The 18,766-nt window shown below is 40.2% G+C and overlaps 1 protein-coding gene across 1 annotated transcript in view; it reads left to right on the top strand.

The window, feature by feature from the left end:
* The window catches only part of KIF26A (kinesin family member 26A), a 102,018-nt gene that overhangs the window by 66,936 nt on the left and 16,316 nt on the right, over window positions 1–18,766 (top strand). Inside the window, exons 5-6 of the mRNA XM_065636341.1 lie at window positions 3,592–3,775; window positions 17,521–17,730. Of these exons, the coding sequence (XP_065492413.1) occupies window positions 3,592–3,775; window positions 17,521–17,730 (394 nt within the window). The remainder of the gene's footprint in view (window positions 1–3,591; window positions 3,776–17,520; window positions 17,731–18,766) is intronic.

The following is an 18,766-nucleotide window of genomic DNA, read 5'->3' as shown; positions in this document are numbered from 1 at the left end:
AATACCTACTCTCATGAATTTTACTCAAGTAAGGAGTTTTGTGAAGCTGGATTTTGTTTCATTCAGTTGGGCTCATGTCCAGACCAGCTTGGCCTATATTTTGGCCTAATGAGTACTTGGCTGGGATGCCACCAAGTATATTGTTGGTGCTGTGAGAAGTGTATAAGGATTGATGAGGCCTTCTGTGGTGCTCTTTGCCTGGACCAGTCCAGGAGCCCAAGCAAAGCATACGAAGGCTGCTGCCCAGCTGGCTTTTGTAGTAGTTAAAATAACTGACTGTTCTTTTTGTAGGAGCTGAGGATGGCAATTACTTAAATTCATATTCAGAGTCTACGGTTTGATAGTGATGCTTCATTTTGCCTAAATTGCCTATTCTTTCCATTAGATCCTTAACTTTTCCCTTTTAGAAAACAAAACAACACACACAACAAAACCCAACAAGCTGTTTGATACTGGTGGTACAAGATGTCTGTGATGTTCCAGCTCCAGAAACAACCTCATTTTAATGTCATGCAAAGGAATTCTTGCATTCAAACACAGAGAGCTTGTAATTAAGCTTTGTGCACTGCTACCTGAGAAGAGATGCTTTTTAAATGTTAACCACATACTTCATTATTAGTGCCATTGGCCTGTTGCCCATCAAAGCACTGATTATTTTCTACAACAGCTACTCCAGTTCCTCTGCTTTTTCAGTTTCCTGTTATCCCACATGGACATCAGCAGTGCCTTTGCCAAATTTCTTAGTAAAATCGTGGCACTTCAGACTCATAGGAAGAGGATTTATCAGCACTAGAGCAGTTAATTGCTTTAGCTAGCATATGGCACTGTCCTTTGAACGGTGGAGTTGCAGAAAGTGTGTGACTACTGTCGGAAGTGGATCACTTTGAAAGTTGTTCTGGCTTGATGGGGAAGTTAAGACAACTAGTAATGGATTTGATTTCTTCGATCTGATTTTTGAAATGATCCGAAACTGTGTTACTGAGCTATTTTGAGAGATACTGTAAGAAGGCTGACTTTTCTGTTTATTTGCTTATCTATTTTGCTTAGCTTGGCCTTTTTGGATCAATTTACTCACTGAGTTGTTAGCGGTTAGTTAGGTGCTTGAATATAAAATTCCTGAGTAAATTTGTCCTTTGTATCTCATTCTGCTTCATGTATGTTTCCCAGAGGAGCTCCTTCAGCCAGCTCTATTGAAGGAATAATTGTTTCATCAGTATTTAATATATATCTTGATTGCACTTTGAAGACATTCTCTTGAGGAGTTTTTATCATTTCAACAAGGGATCATAGCATGTAAACAAGGAAATAAACATTATCTTTCATATTAATCAGCACAATGATTAAATAATAACCGCATTTGTTAATTGGTACTTGGAGATAGAGGGTAATGACTATCTTGAGTTCAACAATGAGAGTACCAACAGGTAGAGACTCTTTTCTGCACAATAAAGCTGCATGTAATTTAGGAGGCATTATGGTCTTAATGTGCAGCTGCAACCATAGTCAAGTTGTACAACTGTTTGCCTGGTGTCCTATTTCAAACATATGTTTTCATACCGAATGAGGTATTAGCAAGGGGATTTGAGATATAGGCAGTTAAATCAGTTCTCATTGACACCAAAACCTCGAGGTTCTGCATAAACTTGTGCTTGCAGTGTTTTGCTTCGCTGTGGGACGCAGTTCCTGCTGGTTTCATGATGCAGCAGGAGTCAAAAGTTGCTTCTTTCCTCAGAGGCAAAAGTCCAATTTGTCCCTCACAAGACAGTGGTTTCTGGCTCTCTCCAAGTTTGGAACTAGAGCCTTATTTTTTCATCACCCGAATCTTTGTCTTTTTCTAAATACTGCAGTGTTTGTAGAGGAAGCATATAGGGGGTCTGTATCTCTAGAAATGGACGAAGTAAAAAGGTACAGGAGTTTAACATACAAGTTTGGGAATATAGACCATAGGACTGGGAATTTTGGAGGTCTGTATGGAGTCCAGCCCCTCGTACTGATTCACTGTCTAATGTTGACCCAAGGGAGTAATTTCGCTGCTCAGACACAGCCAGTTCTTTGTACTGCAACTCATTTGAAGCAAACAGTGCTGCTTGAAGTAACTGTGTGGCACTCCTGCTCTCGGTGTTCATTTTTTGCTTCTAACCTGCCATAAATATGGGAAAAGGAAGAGTTTCCTTCTCTGATCAGTTTACTAAGCTGACTCAGCCTGAGGCTGCCTGATGACTAGATCTGTGGCAAGGTTAGGGGTCTAGATTTACCCTGAATTAGGTATGACAGCAAAACACTGCCTTAGTTTCTCCATATGTCTGTTGCTTATAATGCTCCACAGATGCTAGTGCCAGTTTGATCTCACTGAAAAGTACTTGGAGATTCTGTGCTGAAAGGCATGATGAAAATATAAAGTAGCTATTGTATAAAGAGACTTTTTGTCACCACATATTTGTAAACTAACTTGTCCAAAGTGCCTGTGTATTGCAAGCATGGATGAGAAAAGTGCTTTGTCCCCAGATGACCTGTTGGCATCAGCGGTGTGGTCTCAGGGTGCCCACAAGTGCTGGCAGTGTAACACTTTGCATTTTTGCTGGCTTAACAGTCATTCAAAGTCATGTTAAAAGATGGCATGTTGGATGCTTTTACCAGATGTATCTGGGGGTGGGCTCTCTACTGACAGTCTCAGGGTCAGATCACACACATCCTGTTCAGGTGGCCAAGTTCTCCTTGGCTTTGACAGGGTGGAGATTTCACTCTCAGTGCAACCCCCAGTTGCCCAGCATGTGTTCACTAATGCTATATTTGTTCTACTTAACTCTGCAGGGGGATTTTTGCCATGTGAGTTTCAATGTAGAGTTTCTGTTTCTTGCTATACTGTTTGGTGTTGCTGGTGGGGAATAGAAGAAAAGTTGATTATGTTCATATTCTTATTCACAAGGAAGAATGTTACAATTTTAATTTTATGTTTTAATTTTTCCTTCTCTAGCTTTTATGTTTTGAAATTCTGCATTTCAAAAGCAGGATCATTATCATTCAGAACATTAAAGCATGTCTTTTAAATAGCTTTCTCTTTTAACGTGGAAACATGGAACGGAGGAGGAAAAACCAATCTGTCTTGAAGGAAATGCTGTTATCTCAGGATTTTCAGTGCAACCAACAAGAGAGGATCTTGAGCTCAGCTGACTTGGGGCTGTTATTCTCTGCCTTGAGTAACTTGTAGAGTACAAAGAACGACTTTCATAATATTATCACCAGCAAAGTCCATCTGGTACTGCCAGTGACAAGGGGATTATTTCAGCTTTTCATTAAGTCAGTGAGATTTTAGGATTCAGCTGTCAAGCTGTTGGGGGAAAGAGGGGAAAGTTAGATTATAACTGAAACTCTGTTGGGGGAGAAATTATCTGAATATTTTGCCAGTAATTTTCCTACCCGTATTTCCTTCTATTAGTCTCCTAATGGTTTGTCCTTACGAAATCAGATTAGAAAGCAATGACTTGATTCGTTAAGCAGGCAGTGATGACAATAAGCATCTGTTTGTCTGGTCAAAATTAATCTCATTAACACCTAGTAACATTGTCCTTTTTTGCTATTACTTTTATACAGAGCAGCGCAGAAGCTTAACCTGTCTTCGAAGAGAAAGAAATACCATCCACCCCTGCCACACACACACGACTTCTCTATTTATGCCACTAATTTTAGTGGCATCCTGCAGCTCTGTCCTCCCCCAGCACCACCATGCCTTCTGAGAGCTGTGTCCAAAATCAAGGACAACCCTGGCATTGGAAAGGTAACTTTGGATTTTTTTTTTTTTTTTTTTTAAATCGTTTTCTAGATGAATTTTAGCAGGGTGGAAGCTTTCAGCCTAGAACAGAGTCGGAGAGGCTCAAGGGAAGGGTCTTGGGATAGAGAGATAGCCACAACTGTTTGAATGTGCCTAAGAGCTTTTATCACCTGTTCACTTTGGAAAGAGCTGGCAGCCTCTGAGCAGATTCAGTGCTGGAGTGTTGGCTTCCTTGAAGCCAGTTAACGTCACTGATAACAGCATTGGCAAAGGTTATTTTGTCTTTGCCAATATTAAAGCAAGAGACAAATTTTCCTTTGGCATCATTTGTCCAAACTCAGTGAACATACAGGATTCAGCTTTGGCAGAATCAGTCTCTGCACTACCAGCAAGGCTCAGCCGCTGGTGTTTGAGGTTAAGGAGATACCTTGAGGAGGCTTTGTTTCCTTCTGCTTCACATGTCATTATAAATCAGGAATATGGAAATGAAGTAGCAGGAGAGAAATAGATGTCTTTTTAACTTAAGAAATACAACATCTTTCAAATTGTAATATTTGTGCTAATTTTATTTAAAATTAATTAAAATACAACCCAATTATTTAAAGCTTTGCTCATATTTATAACTGTTTAATCACCCACACAGCAGAATCTGAATACTTATTTATATAGATTACAAGAGATTAGCATTTGAAGATAGAATTGGAGTATATAATGTGTGCAGGAGAGCTAAAATACACACCTTGAGTAACCACACAAATGAGCATTAACATAAAGAGATTGTCAGCCTAAATACCTATAACTGCCACTGTTGCTCACAGAGACTGCTCTGTATTTCTCAAGTCAGTGAGTTTATGCTAAATGGAAAACAAAGGAGTAATGGGTCTGTTTTAAGCACGTGGAAACTCACAGATGAAAATGTGGTTTCTTCTCCTTTTTTTCCAGTGAGTTAGAAAAGGGGATGTACTGTTAAATAGTGGAATACAGCAAACCTGGCATAGTAACTTAGAGATTCCCAGGTGCAGGAAAGTTTGCTAAGGAACACCCTTTCTATGTATGTGTTTCAGCAGAGCCCATTTGTTGTGCCTGTTGCTTCTCCGTGAGGCTTAGTGCTTGGCCATGGCACCAGGAATAATAGGGGTGTAGCATTTCTGAGGCTCTTTGGAAGACCTTTAAAGCATGCTTGTGTCTCCTTGTGCCTGCAGCTTAATAAAACTGTCTTTGCACCTCACTGCACTTTCACACCTGCAGATATGTGTAGCCAAGAGACTTCAGCCTCTGTCCTGTGCTTTGAGAGTGGCTGGTGGTGTTTACCAGCATGACTTGTGCCTCATGGAAAGCTCTGGTTTATCTGTTGTCTTTAAGCAGATCAACAAAGTCTAATAAAGATCAAGTGCACAATCCCAGATGTCAGGAGATGATGTGCCTTGGGTCATGCGGTCTACCTACTTTCTTCATTAGCGAGCATAGCAGAGGGCTTTCAAAGGGAAGAGCTCTATCAGATTGCCAAGGGGCACGGCAGGACCTCGAGCAGCCGTGCAGCTCAGCTGTGAGAGCTTCTCCTCCAACATGGGATATGTATGTATCCCATGCTGGCAATGTGCGTGGTATTTCTCTCCTGCCTGGCACACCACACCAAGAATTTCCGGACTTTATGGGTCAACAGGCTGCTGTTGACCCTCAACTGTCTCTGTTGTTCAGATGAAAACATTATTGAAGATACCGTTTGTTTGGGCCCAGAGTTCCAGCTGTGTCCTTTTCACCATGTACTTGTTGACCACAATATGGAAGAATCCTGCGCTGTGCTGGAAAGGATGAGAGCTCTCTGTGAATTGAATCTGCCCTTTAGTTCTCGATTTAAGATCTAGACTAGGGGTGTCAAACTCATTTTCACTGGTGGCCACATCAGCCTCGTGGTTGCCTTCAAAGGGCCACATGTAATTTCAGGACTGCGTAAATGTAACTACTGAAAATGAGTTTGACACCCCTGATCTAGACCATCCAAATGGTGATGGGGTGTGCTAATTACTAGTTTTAATGCTCCTCAAAAAATGAAGTAACTAGGCATCTTCTCTGATCCACAGTATAAAATACACAGTTCCTATTAAATGTCTCACAATCCATTCCTCTTTTGCAACTTTATAAATTAATGTTTGCTCATAGGAAAAATCCTCCAGCAATATAGTGGTTTGTAAAATTATGAGTCAGCACAAATGAAATCTCATGTATCCTAATTCTTAGAACTTATGGTCAAAGGATAAGTGTCAGTCCTGCATAGGTCATCTTTTAGTACTAAACACTGATAGTTTCACCTTTTCTGAGCAATGCCAAGAAGCTTTTGGTAGCATTTAGCCCACTGCGCAGTAACATCCTCCATTATAATTTCCTCTTCACCAGCTTCTGCTGATCAAGATTTAGTCAGCTATTATCTCATTATGAGGATGATAGGAATAAAGTAGTTACCTTTCTTCCTCACTGCTTTAAGTATCATAGCAATTGAGAGAAAAATCAGCAAACACTGACAAATGTGCTGTGGTCCTCTGTTAACTTCAGCCTTTCATCTTCTAATGGCTTTTTACTTTACACTACTCCTGGTTATCTTTTTTTTTTTTCTGTGGCTTTTTCTTGCAGCCTGTCCAATAATAAGTACAAGATACGCATAGGGGACAGAATCAGTGATGGATTCTGGAGTCACTTTTTCCTACCACAGCATCTGTCGCGGTGGCTGGGGCTCTCCTTTGGTTTTTGTGACCATTCCTAGGTCAGCAGTGTCCCTCGCCCTGTTATTACTGTGTGGTTCCAGGGGGTTAAGCAGCTGGTGGGGCAGCTTTTCTGTCCTCATCTCCCCGCCTGCTGTTTTGGTTTTCATGGTTAGTCACGTTGTGGAGGACTGGTTCCTTGCTGGTTTCTGCTGCATAGGTAAGTGTAGCAGTGGTGATGGGCTGCCTGTTTCCCACCTAATTTCACTTTACTAAGCTGAGAATGACCCATTGAGGACCAGTCCTTATTCTCCTCGAGGGAGTGATTTTTCTGAGCACGGATAGCTTGACAAGTTTTGATTGCCTTGTCAAATGGTTTCTTTCAGAACAGGACAGAATTCCATAGAGAGACATGGCTTTTCTTACTGTGAAGGGGCTGAAGAGATAAAATTTGAGGAGAAGAGTATAAGTTATGTGAGAATGAAAAACAGAGTACTGAACTGGAAACACATGAAGCGTCCAAGACACTTCAGTGAGAGCAATGTGTCTCCCTTCATGAAAAGCTGAAGTGGTGAATCATATGTCAGCTGTGCAGAAATACTGTTTATATTAGGAGAGAACTAGTGAGTAAGGCTCGAACACTACCATGAATAATCATTATCTATAATGACACACTCTAGGTAGTCCCATTTCTCTTGTAAATCTTTTGAAAGCTTAGAGCAAGGTAAATGTTGAAACATTTACAGTGTCCAATATGATTGGCTTTCTATATTGGTAATTTTTAACGTTGTTTTTTTTTTTTTCCCCCTCATTGATGCTCAAGGTTGTCTTTTAACTGGTATTCAAGATATTATAAAAGACACAGGAAAGAAATGTGGAGAATACTATGTCACTCTGGGGCTAAAAGGGAAAAAAGGCTTCAGAGGGAATCAAGAAGTATAGCATTGTAAGGCTGACTTTCAGACCAGGCAACCATGGTTGAAACAATAATAAAGATAGAAATTAACAGGCAGAGACTAATGCGATGTAGTAGGGATGAGCTGATGGAGCTTTTACAGGTGGAACACATGCATTAGCGTTCTGTGGAAGAGTCAGTGGGCATTTGAATAGGGCTGGTCTGGTTGATAGAGTGTATTTGGGTTTTGAAAAAGCCTTTGACAAGTGCCCTGACTTAGGTTTCTTAAAAAAAACCCCTAAGCTGTCATGTATTCTCTGGTGGTTTAATAACTGGTAGGAAACAAGTGGGTGGATTTCACACTGGAGCAAAGTTAGTCATGGTGTCACGTGGAAGTCCATGCTGTTCCGTGTCTTCCTAAATGGTTTGGATGAGGTGGTGAAGCTGTGTACTCAGAGCAGCCAAAGCTAAAAACTGACCGTGAAGACTTGGAAAAAGGTGTCATGACACTGAAGTTACTGGGTGGATAAAGAGCCCGCTGAACTTTTGTATTGATTAACACAAAGCAGGTTATATAGGGAAAGGAGCTCTAACTATGCATGCACCCACAATAAGGATATCAGGCATGACCGTAACATATTTTACCAGCCACTGTAGAAGCTACAGCATTGGGTTTGTTATCATGAGTCTGAGCTTCTAAAGAAATGCTTTATTGGCTGCTCAGGAAGCAAAAAGATTAAGCATCTTTAATTGTAGAGAGTCTCTGACAGTATGTGATATAAATACATGTTCCCCTTCAGGCTCATAATGGCTTTTTAAAAATTTTTTCTTCTTCTTTCCTGGTCTTCTTCCTTGAGGTAATAACTTTCACGAAGTTTAATAGAGGATGGTAACAACTGAAGAAAAGTAAAGATTTCCCCTCCTCCCCCATGTAGATATCTCTGAATTGCCTTCTCAGAGAGGACCTATTGCTGTGGCTGAGCAAGGGAAGGACTGGATTTGAAGACCCCAGCATGTAGGAGCAGCAGCTGTGTGTGTTTTGCTGCTGGTACAGAGCTGGATCCCAGTAAGCCTAAGCCTTTGGGAAAAGGACCTCACCAAACAAATTAACATCTGTACCTGTTTTTTTTTTTCTTACGTGGTGTGCGCTTTCAAAGCTGCCATACCATGACTGTTGGCTTATCCCGCCAAAGAAACACCCTTTGGCCAAGTCAGTGACTCAGTGGAGAGCTTCCTCGTATGTTAAGCCCTTTTTGTTGGTTTCAAAGTTAAACATATGAATAAGAGTTATTCTGAGCTAAGGGACAGTTGAATCTAAGGAACTGATTGAATTGAACACAGGCAGCATCAGGACTATCTTGGCTGTTTCTGTGGTGTCTAGAATTGGACAAGTCCTGTCACTGGTTGTGGGACCGTGTGTTGAACTTGTGAGCTCGATGGACCTTCGGGGAAGGGAAGAGGCTTGAATTCTTGCTTTTTGTAAAGACTTTCGTATGGCTATAGCAAAGGCGGGAATGCGATAAGACTCTGCTGGCCAGTTCTTGAACTCAGTTATTGATTATTTGAGCACAAGATCTGAATTTGTTCTTCATCTAACGTAATCACTTCCATGCATATCATACAGTTCTGCCATGGTGAAATTGCTATATGGCTTTTATGGTTGAATACATTTGTTGCTAGAGAGTTACTCATCAGAGAGCCTATATATATTTTTTTTCAATTTCTGTTTATAATTTCTTATTGTTTCAAGTACTTAGAAGGTGGGAAATAATTTCTTTTACATTTCATGGATACAATTTTTTTCCCCTATAGTAGTTTCAGCAGGAGTGTGTGGACTTGTCCTGTGATACAAATCTTTAATTAAGCCTTTGGCTTAGTTTTCTTTACTAACAGCGAGAAAGTTATACACTCTCACAGGTGCCTGCATGGTTTGTCAATATTCAAGAATACCAAGCATGGAAAAGTTTAAAAAAAAAAAAAAAAAATTAGAACCATAGGTCTTTCTGGGACTTGTGTTGCATATAACCAACAGTAATCAAACTCTCATGCACAAAGAAAAATCCTACTACCAATACAAACTGGACGCTGAAAGCCATTTTGCTTACTACTGGTAAATGTTACGTAGCAAATTTCATACCTCTTTCTTGAATGTGCCAAAAACATCAGAGTCCAAATCATTTAGCTGGATCCTACTGAAAAGGCAATGATCCACTACAGTATGATTCTTGTAACTGAGTCATTTTTGTGGTCTCTCTGGGTGTTATTAAATTTAATGTCAGAATAGTGGAAAAGACGTCTGAAAGCCATTTAATATTGTCACTGGAAAGAAGTTAGATTATGCTCAATTTCTGACGTTAATGTGCTACTTAAGATAATTTATCATATTGTGGTATTAAAAAAGACATCCTTTTTACAGTGGTTGCTATGTAGCATTCTAATTTGCTATTTTTCTTTAGCATGGTAGGAAGCCTTTTTAATGCAAAATTTTTTTTTTCTTTTTTTTTTTTCCTGGCGTTCTATTCAGCTCATTCTTTGTAATACTGCATCACTTACAACAGCGGCTTTAAGTGCTTGTCTCTTCCAAGGATCCTGTCAATTTTTTTATGTTAGGATGACAGGATCCTCCTATGTGAGACAATTGAAGTGGAGCATTTAAAGAGAACCTGAATTGTCAGACATGTTTCTTGGACAGGTATATACATACTGGTCTCCATTTATGTGTTTTAGACATTTACTTTCATTTATGCTTTACCAAGCCATAGCTAAGGTACTGCTAATATAATTTACTGATCGTTCAGGGTTTTCTTGAGTGTGCTGTATGTCCCGTTCAATGGTTCTTAGACAGTTTGATGATGGATAACAAATAGGTACTTAATTTTGTCATCTTTATTGCTGCTTGTTTCCTAATGACTAGAGTGTTATTTCTGATATAAATCATATATCATGCTAAGTACTTTTGTATCCATGTGTGTAGTCCCATATCATCCAAGGTATGTGCATCCCTGCTGAAATGCCTTGAATGGCTTAAACAAAGATGTGGAAAAATGAGATAAAAATTTCTTCTACTTTGTTTTCACATTTAAAAATGAAATAGTTTTCTTCATGTCTCCTGGGAGTAGAGAATCAATTCTTTTTTAATAGAGTACAATACAGAAGTGATTTTTTTTCTTTTAAGGTTCTCCCAGGGGAGCTAGATGGTCTATGCTAGCATGGCTATTTTGCATATAAATTTGCCATCCATTGATAGTGGCAGTATATGAAAGGCCTGTAAGAACTATCCACAGTAAACCAATTTAGCAAGGGTTATATATCTGTCAGTTACAATTAAATCCATGAAAAATATTGGCTCTGAACTAGGACTTTTGTAATTTGATTTACACTGTAGTTGAAAAATAAGTGATTTCATTGGAAAATGGTCTTTATTCAATGGAATGTGAATTCTTTATAATTTTTTGCCAAGAAATCTTTATTCAGAATGGTGGATGTCTAAACATAGTTATTTAATTAACCTCCTGTTATACACTGTTTTGTGAACATTGGACAAAATTATCTTCCTGGCTGCATGATGCCTATCAAGGATATGTATTTCAGGGAATATTTAGTGTCCATTCAAATTTGATATAATGACATTTATTGCTAAGGACCAAATTGCTTGTTCATTTAGGGATTATGATACTGTTGTAATGTAGAATATGACCAGCATTTTTAGAATGCCAGCACGTTCCCAAAATATAGACCAATAAAGTCAGAGTTTATTTTAGTAAAAAAGGCTCAAGTGTATCTATTTTAAGATTTTACATGCTTTAAAATTTATTATTTCTATTTTTTACTTCTCATTCTGTCTAATTTGAAACTTGATAACTATATACTCATCAAATTCCAATAGAATATCACTGTAAACACAGGAACACTGCACATCCATTGATTTCAAGGGAGGTACTATATGTTACAGTTACGTCTATCCTAACATACTTGGCTAGGTCAGTGTCTTAATTTCCTCAGCATTCAAAATGCCATGGAGTCTAGTCATTACTTAGTGAATTAGTGGAGTCTTCTCTGTCTACATGTCTGTCCCAAATTAAACCACACAGAGTGTCTGGCACCCTTCACTCCACTGAAAGGTGCATGACCAACTCTCTGAGGTAATATAATATTTTTTTAATTCGTTGTCTAAAACATACAGTAGAGGTCCGAGATATGATTTGGATTCTGTTCCAAAGACTGTGTTCCTTTAAGTGTGAGGCTGTCCTTCCCCATCTGGTCTCAGAGTTGATAGCCCTTCTATCTCTTGATTACAAGGTAATAATCAATGTGAACCTGGCTGTCTCAGTCTCCCGGCTGTTTCTGTCTGAAATTGTGTAGGATTGTGTCATTCTCTCTGTTATCACGGCTCTTTTCTCTACAAAGTCAGCCTTGGATGTTATTTCTTCTGGGATGATGCATGCCTCACTGGTCTTGGAGGAGTTCTGTGTTCATTGACACGTGGCTTTGCCGTAGCTCCATCCAGTTCAGCATATCCAAAATATGTGGGCTGTATTAGACAAAACTGCAAGCTTGCCTCTGGCCATCAGTCTCACATTCATGTCAGAGAGTTGCTTTGAAATTTGGGTTTCACAGCTTTCTGGTCTGTCTGTTACTTTTTCCAAACCTGCTTTCTGACACTGACATATGCTTGATGTTTGCACTATCTTGACCAGTGCTGCTACCAGCCAATTATTTTGGTTGCTGTGACTCCCTTGTCCTGTTCTCCTCAGCTCTAGCTGGTTCAGTATGCAGGGGGAGGTCTGGAAATCGTGAGTTCACACAAAGGGGACGCACGGGGATGGTACTCTTGGCGGAGTGACTGCCACGAGATGATGGGGCAGAAGGTCTCTCCTTGTGACCTTTGGATGTAAAACAGGGTAGGAGGAAGGGGCTATAAGAGGAAAAAGAGAAGGCACCGGACAGGACGTACATCTCTTAGTTTCAGAGGTGTTTAATTGTTTAGATCAGAATTGTTAAATATGCATCTGTATTTGATTTTCATAAGGGTCTGAGATGTCAAAGTCTAGAGTTTTGGCTCAGGGCTTCAACAAATTACAGATATTTGAGTGTACGATATGGTTCAGTGGTTCTCTAGTGGTCTCATCAGATGTTTCTGTATGGGGTGTAGCCCATTAAATATATATATATATATATCCTTGATTGCTATGAATTTCTCTCCCATCCTTGCCATTGAAGGTTGAAATTGTTGTGCTGGGTGAGTGGGCCTCTGACCTTATGCCACCTGTTTCTGGGTCTTTTCAAAATTATGTACTCATTTATTTACTTTTTAAATTCTTTATATTTTAATGGCATATTCAGGATGTATTAGCCATCTTCTTTTCCCAAACAGTTTTGATTTTCATAGGGTTTCCTTCAGCAATTTTGCTGACCTCAGCAGCTGAGTGTTAACCCCTGGCTTACAAAACCCACCAGAATAGAGTTGGCTAATTAATGAGATACTTCAGTGGTTTGCATGATTTAGGATGTCTTCAGGCACTGAGAAAAATCTTAATAATGTGCAAGTATTGTGATGTTTGTGTTTCTTTTATTTTCGTTTGTAGAAATTGAACAAATCTATTCTGTTTTTCTATCAACATCCCCATTAAAATATCCTTGATAATGATAAAGTTCCATTCATAATTAGTTTCCTTACTTTGCATCTTTCTGTGACATTGAAGAAGAAATACAAAAAAGAGGAGAAAAAATGGAGTTACTAAAAATGCCCAGTTCTAGCAGTAAGGGTCACCCCATCACAGAATGGATTTGCCATCTTAGATCTCCTGAAGGGATCTAGAAGTGGTCAGGGCAGAGATACCCTGAGCCTAAGATGACTTTTCTGGAATTACCATATTTGTATTGTCTTGCCTTATTTGTGTTCTTTCTCACTCCACTCCTTCCCCCTTGCAATTCCTTTTAGCTTTTTTTTTCCTCCAGTCCTGTTCTTATTCTTTCAGACCTGTCTTGTTCTCCCATTTTTTTCATTTATTCTCCGTATTCCTTATCTTGTATTTTCTTTGCTTTGTGCAAGTGTTCCCAGCAGCTGGCACTGCTGCAGTTTGAGCTGAGCCCAAGAAACTGGCCGTATTGTTGAATAACTGCCCACACAGGATGTGATCCAGAGTGGGTCTGAAATCGATGTTTTAAAATCATTAAATGGTTTGGGTTGGAAGGGACCTTCAAAGCTCATCCAGTCCAACCCCCCTGCCATGAGCAGGGACATCTTCACCCAGATCAGGTTGCTCAGAGCCCCGTCCAGCCTGGCCTGGGATGCCCCAGGGATGGGGCATCTACCACCTCTCTGGGCAACCTGGGCCAGTGTTTTACCACCCTCATTGTAAAAAAATTCTTCCTTATATCTAGCCTGGATTCGCCCCTTTCTATTTTCAAACCGTTACCCCTTGTCCTGTGGCAACAGGCCCTGCTCAAAAGTCTGTCCCCATCTTTCTTGCAGACCACTCTTAAGTACTGAAAGGCCACAATAAGGTCTCCCCAGAGCCTTCTCTTCTCCAGACTGAACAACCCCAACACTCGGCCTGTTATTGCACTTAATTCTAGTCCTTCATTTTCATTAGCAAATAAAAGCATTAGAGTGCAGTGCAGGTATCGCTGCTATGGTCCCTGGTTACGGGCCAAATTTACTTTAAAATTCGTAGGTTGCCATGTTTTCTTGAATTCTTCCCTCTCTGCAAGCCCTTGTATCTGGATGATTTCCTGCACTATGTGTTGCTGTCTCTACAGGTGAACATGCCTTTTGTATGAGAACTAGATAAAGAGACCCAGGAGAAGATGCAGTTAAGTTGATCCTTAAGGCAGGAACTGTGCTGGCTTTATAGCATCCTGCTTTTTCTGCAGTACTTATCCCAGAAGAGCACTGGGATGAACTGCAGAGCTGAGAATATAAAGCTATCACTTAAGATTGGTCCAGAAACACAAGAGGGCAAGAAGTGTGAGAAGAATAGTGTAACACCAAACCTTTCTTTTACGTACTTAGAAGCATGCACGTGCACTGGGGATCTGCCTGCACTTAGTATTTGCTGTTGTGAAGGGATATATTTGAGTAATCTTTGTGCTTGTTGGTACTTTCATGAGCATTTCTGCTTCATTTTCAAATGAAGTCAAAGTCTGGCTCAGCATCATGAGTGAGTGTGACACATTATAACCCTACAATTTCTCGTAGGCATCACCGATAGACAGATTTAGTGGGCAAAGAAACTAAATTTGAAATCAGTATTTTTTCTGTTCTGCAAATCAGCTTTTATACATGAAACACTAAAAGAGGAACTCCCTTGAGCTGCTTTTCTCTCCCCCCTCCCATTTGTCTTGAAAGCTCACTTCCACTGTAAAAATGAAGATGACCCTTGAGGCCTGTTAAGTTTGGGATCTGATCCATTATGGGAAGTTATTTTAATATCTTTCTGCTTCGGAGAGGTGGTTTCAAAAAGCTGATTTGACACACAAGGTTTTTCTGGGGGTGAAGCCGTCTTCGTGTTATGGGGAGCAATGCTCTGATGGAGGTAACTTGCTGTTTAGGTCAGGGGCAAACCAATTTTCCCTTATCCAAGCTCTGGCTGCTATAATCTAATAATAGGTGGAAGAGAGAGCAGAAAGGACTCTTTAGAGTCGTGCTTTGAAAACAGCATATATTTTAAAATTCTTTTTAATCAAGTGACCCCCTGAAGTGGGCATTTGTGTTTATATATATTTAGGTGTATGGTCGTGTGGTGTGTTGTGGTTTGTGTGTTTGGCTTTTATTTTTTTTATTTTTTTATTTTTTTTTTCCCCTGAGGGTGCTTATTTTACTGAGCACCTTGGTAGCGTGTCAAGGTTGAGCTAGCAGGCTAATACACGAAGCTGGCTTCATGGAGCTTTTATGGGGAAACAGCCTTGAGTGTGTCACCTCTGCACTTTGCTTTTAAAGCAGCTGTTTCATTTATTCTAAGGTTTGCTTATTTTCTGGGACTATATTTTCATATTCATAAACTGTGAAAGGGGAAATAAAAGAAAGTGTTGAAATCAGGGGACTGCTTGTGTTGGTGGAAGAATTTGCTGCTACCTTTGGTGGAGCCTCCTGCAGTGTTTACTGGAGGGATCGGTTGTTTCTTAAGCTCTTTGTTTGGAAAAAAATGTTAAGGAAAAGCTTTTATAGCCTCTTTATGGAAAATATTTTCTGTGAGGATGCTTGAGGAACTGTGCAGAGATGCCTGTGTGCAGCTTAGCCCCTGTAGAAAGGAGGAACTGGAAAAATGGAACAGTTTAGGATGCCAAGGAGATCTTGATATTCCCCACTCTCCCCAGGTGATAAAGCAGGGGCAGTTCAGCAGGGTGCTTCCTCTGCACCCACCCCTCTGCTCTGGATCATCCTGGTTTGGACACCACATTTCACTTGCACCCACTGTCTCTGAATTTCCCATGTTGTGCTTTGCTGGAGTAGTGTTTCAGCTTCGGTTCTTCCTTTGACATTATTTCTCTGGATACGGGAGTGATGGGGAGATGCCAACTGCAAAACACATTTTTTTTTTTTTTTTTAAAAACCAAAAAGAGCGTGTCAGTGAACTAAGTGCGCACCATGTTAATGAAATAATGTTCTCAGAACGTAGTAAAGAGGAGTGAAATTCTCCTGGCACATTTAAGGTTAAATTGGCAACAATAAGTTACTGAAAAGGAGGATCATTCTTTATCAGAGATGCATGCTTTCCAATTCAGGTTCCCCATGCAACATCCAGCTCAGGGCTAGTGGTGGACTTGACTCATGCACAAGCATCTGCCTGCTATGTGTTTGGAGGGTTCACCTGACAGATTTGCAGCAGAGGGGTTGCTATCTGTCACTCCTTCTGAATCAGATACAAGTGCTGTAAAAGCAGTGGGTGTTTCGGGGGCCAGTAGTTGCATTGCAGAAGATGAAGCTCCTGATGGGTGCTCTGAGGAGCACGGGTGTAAATTGTTCTGGCTCTGCTGGCTGTGGTGCATTACAGCCATGGAGGCTCTTCACCCAGTGAAACTAGATGGTTAACATTGGTGGTGTGAAAATTGTCTGGTAGTTGAATAAGGAGATAACAGTCTTGTTCAGCTTGTTATTGAAACATTTCATGTTGGCCATGGAAAGTCACTCTGGCTGAGCATTGCTTTTCTCTTAAGCTCAATCTTCTGGCCAGTGCAGAATTGAAGATCAGCAAAGTGATTCACTGTGCCCGTAATTGTCATTTACTTCACTGCAAGCTGTATAAAACATGCTGGTTCTGACCTGGAGGCATTTAATAAGGATAAATGGTTGTAAGTGGGTGTGAGGCGGTACTTCAGTTTTTCAAAGTAAGAGTGTGATTTCCAGGAAGCTTAAAAGAAGCAGGTGTGCAGCCCTTGCTGAACTTCCATGAGACCCTGTCACTTGGATCCTATAAGCTGCTTTGGAAATCACAGCCAACATGTCTGAGCTCTCTAAAAATGCCATCTTAAAACACCATGTGTAGGAAATTGGCATTTGCAATGCTGCAATAGAAATCTACTTTGTGAGTGGTTTCTTTTCAAGCTTTTTGACCTTTTAATGCTTTTTTCTTCTCTTCTTTGAGACTTCAATTAAATCTGCAACAAAGCATCGAAGAGCCTAGAAATGACAGCATAAAGGCATCTGCCTGGGAAAGCTATAAGAGAAGCACCTTTGTATTAGGAGAATGTGAACCAGGAATTGAAAGTTTCTAGATTTAGTTCAGTTTGAATGCACTAGCCAGCTGCTTGAGGCTTGCGTTATTCAGACTGATTTTCAGTGTGGATTGCTTTGTGCTTTCAGTCATGTTAAGTGCTTGAAAAGTAGGAGACTAAGAGTTTCCCTTTCTTTAGGCATAGTATTGCATCTAGAGTGCATTATACCTGCAGATCTGCTGTGTATAAATTGAAATGGTAAAATTGGAACAGAGTCAACTGAAGGGACAAAGTGTGCCTTTAAAAGCTAGTTCAGTGCAGACCCCAGGGTGGAAACCAGGCTGGAAAATCTGGCTCTGGTTTTGTCCCACGGTTGTACTGACACACCTAAATATTACAAATGAGCGTGTCATGGGAGGGAGAATGGGTTTGGTAGGAATGCTTTGCATGTGTTTATCTGTAGCTGACAACTCAAGTTATCACTTTCTTCTGAATTCTTGCAGGTGAAAGTGATGGTAAGGATTTGTCCCTCTCAAGGAGCACATGAAACATCTGAATCCATGTCCTTCCTAAAGGTAGACCCACGAAAAAAGCAAATCACGTTTTATGATCCAGCGGTAAGCGGACCTTCCAACGCAGGTCACAGGAGAGGAGTTGTTGCTGTCCCAAAGATGTTTGCCTTTGATGCAGTTTTCCCCCAGGATGCTTCACAGGTACTGGGGTCACTTGCATAAACTTCCTGAGTCTTCTCATGGCCACTGAGTTTGATTGCCTTAAGTGTTCTTTCTGTTTCTGGGGAATTTTATTTGAATGAGTTGCCTTAATGCCTGGAAAAAAACCATGGCAATTAATAGGCAAGTGGGTAAATTCTTACACAGATGTAAAATTAAGGAGTAATAGCTGGGGAGGTGGATTTGCTGACTAAATTGTCTTCCTGCGTTTTCTCTTGTTAGAGAAAGACACACAGCCCATTTGAAATTCACTTTTCCATCCGGTTAGGTTTTAACCTATTTGATGTCACTGAAATAAAGTCCTTCCCCACTGCTTTCAATGGGAAATGAACATGTGCTTAACATTAAACTAAATGCTGTTGTTAGGAGAAGAGATACAGCTAACCCTGTGGGATTGCCATACTGAAACACTTAGAGAGGTTTTATATTTTCCTTGCCTTTTCCAGTTTTTTTTATACTGTGTTTTTGACTGAGTATTTTATTGTGATGGTTGTGCTGGTGGTAGTGCATGCCTTTCTTTTGGCCTGCAAAAGGCTGTATTTGTACAGCAGTAGCCCCAGACTTGAAATCTGATATGCAGACAGGATGGCTGGTATTTGAGAGGATTGAGGGCTGCAGTAAATTTGGTGAAATTGTACTCATGGACACCTGAAAATTCCTTCTGGGAAAAAATCTTTGGTTCAGAAAAAAATCCTAGAATAGCTTTAAAAAGAAGACCAAATTCAGCAGCATATGAAGAACTACTTCAAGTTTGAACTGCTGAAAAAAAACCAGGGTGAAAATGCACCACAAAACATCCAAGGTGAAAATGATATATTAATGTTGAGAAAGCTTGACAAAATCTGGTTCAGAATCTCACCCTCAGATCTTCTCCTAGGGTTTTGTTTATTTTTTTAGGTCCCAAAGTAGACATACAAAAATATTTATGAGATCCAAGTTCTAGCCAAGCACTAAAGATGCAGAATAACCTCCCCCACACATCAGAACCTAGAGCTATGGTAATGACATCAGGAGGCTG

The sequence above is a fragment of the Caloenas nicobarica genome, chromosome 5 (assembly GCF_036013445.1).
Source record: "Caloenas nicobarica isolate bCalNic1 chromosome 5, bCalNic1.hap1, whole genome shotgun sequence".
Classification (NCBI taxonomy): domain Eukaryota; kingdom Metazoa; phylum Chordata; class Aves; order Columbiformes; family Columbidae; genus Caloenas; species Caloenas nicobarica.
The sequence above is the reverse complement of the archived record's forward strand: the minus strand, read 5'-3'. Positions and strand labels throughout refer to the sequence as shown.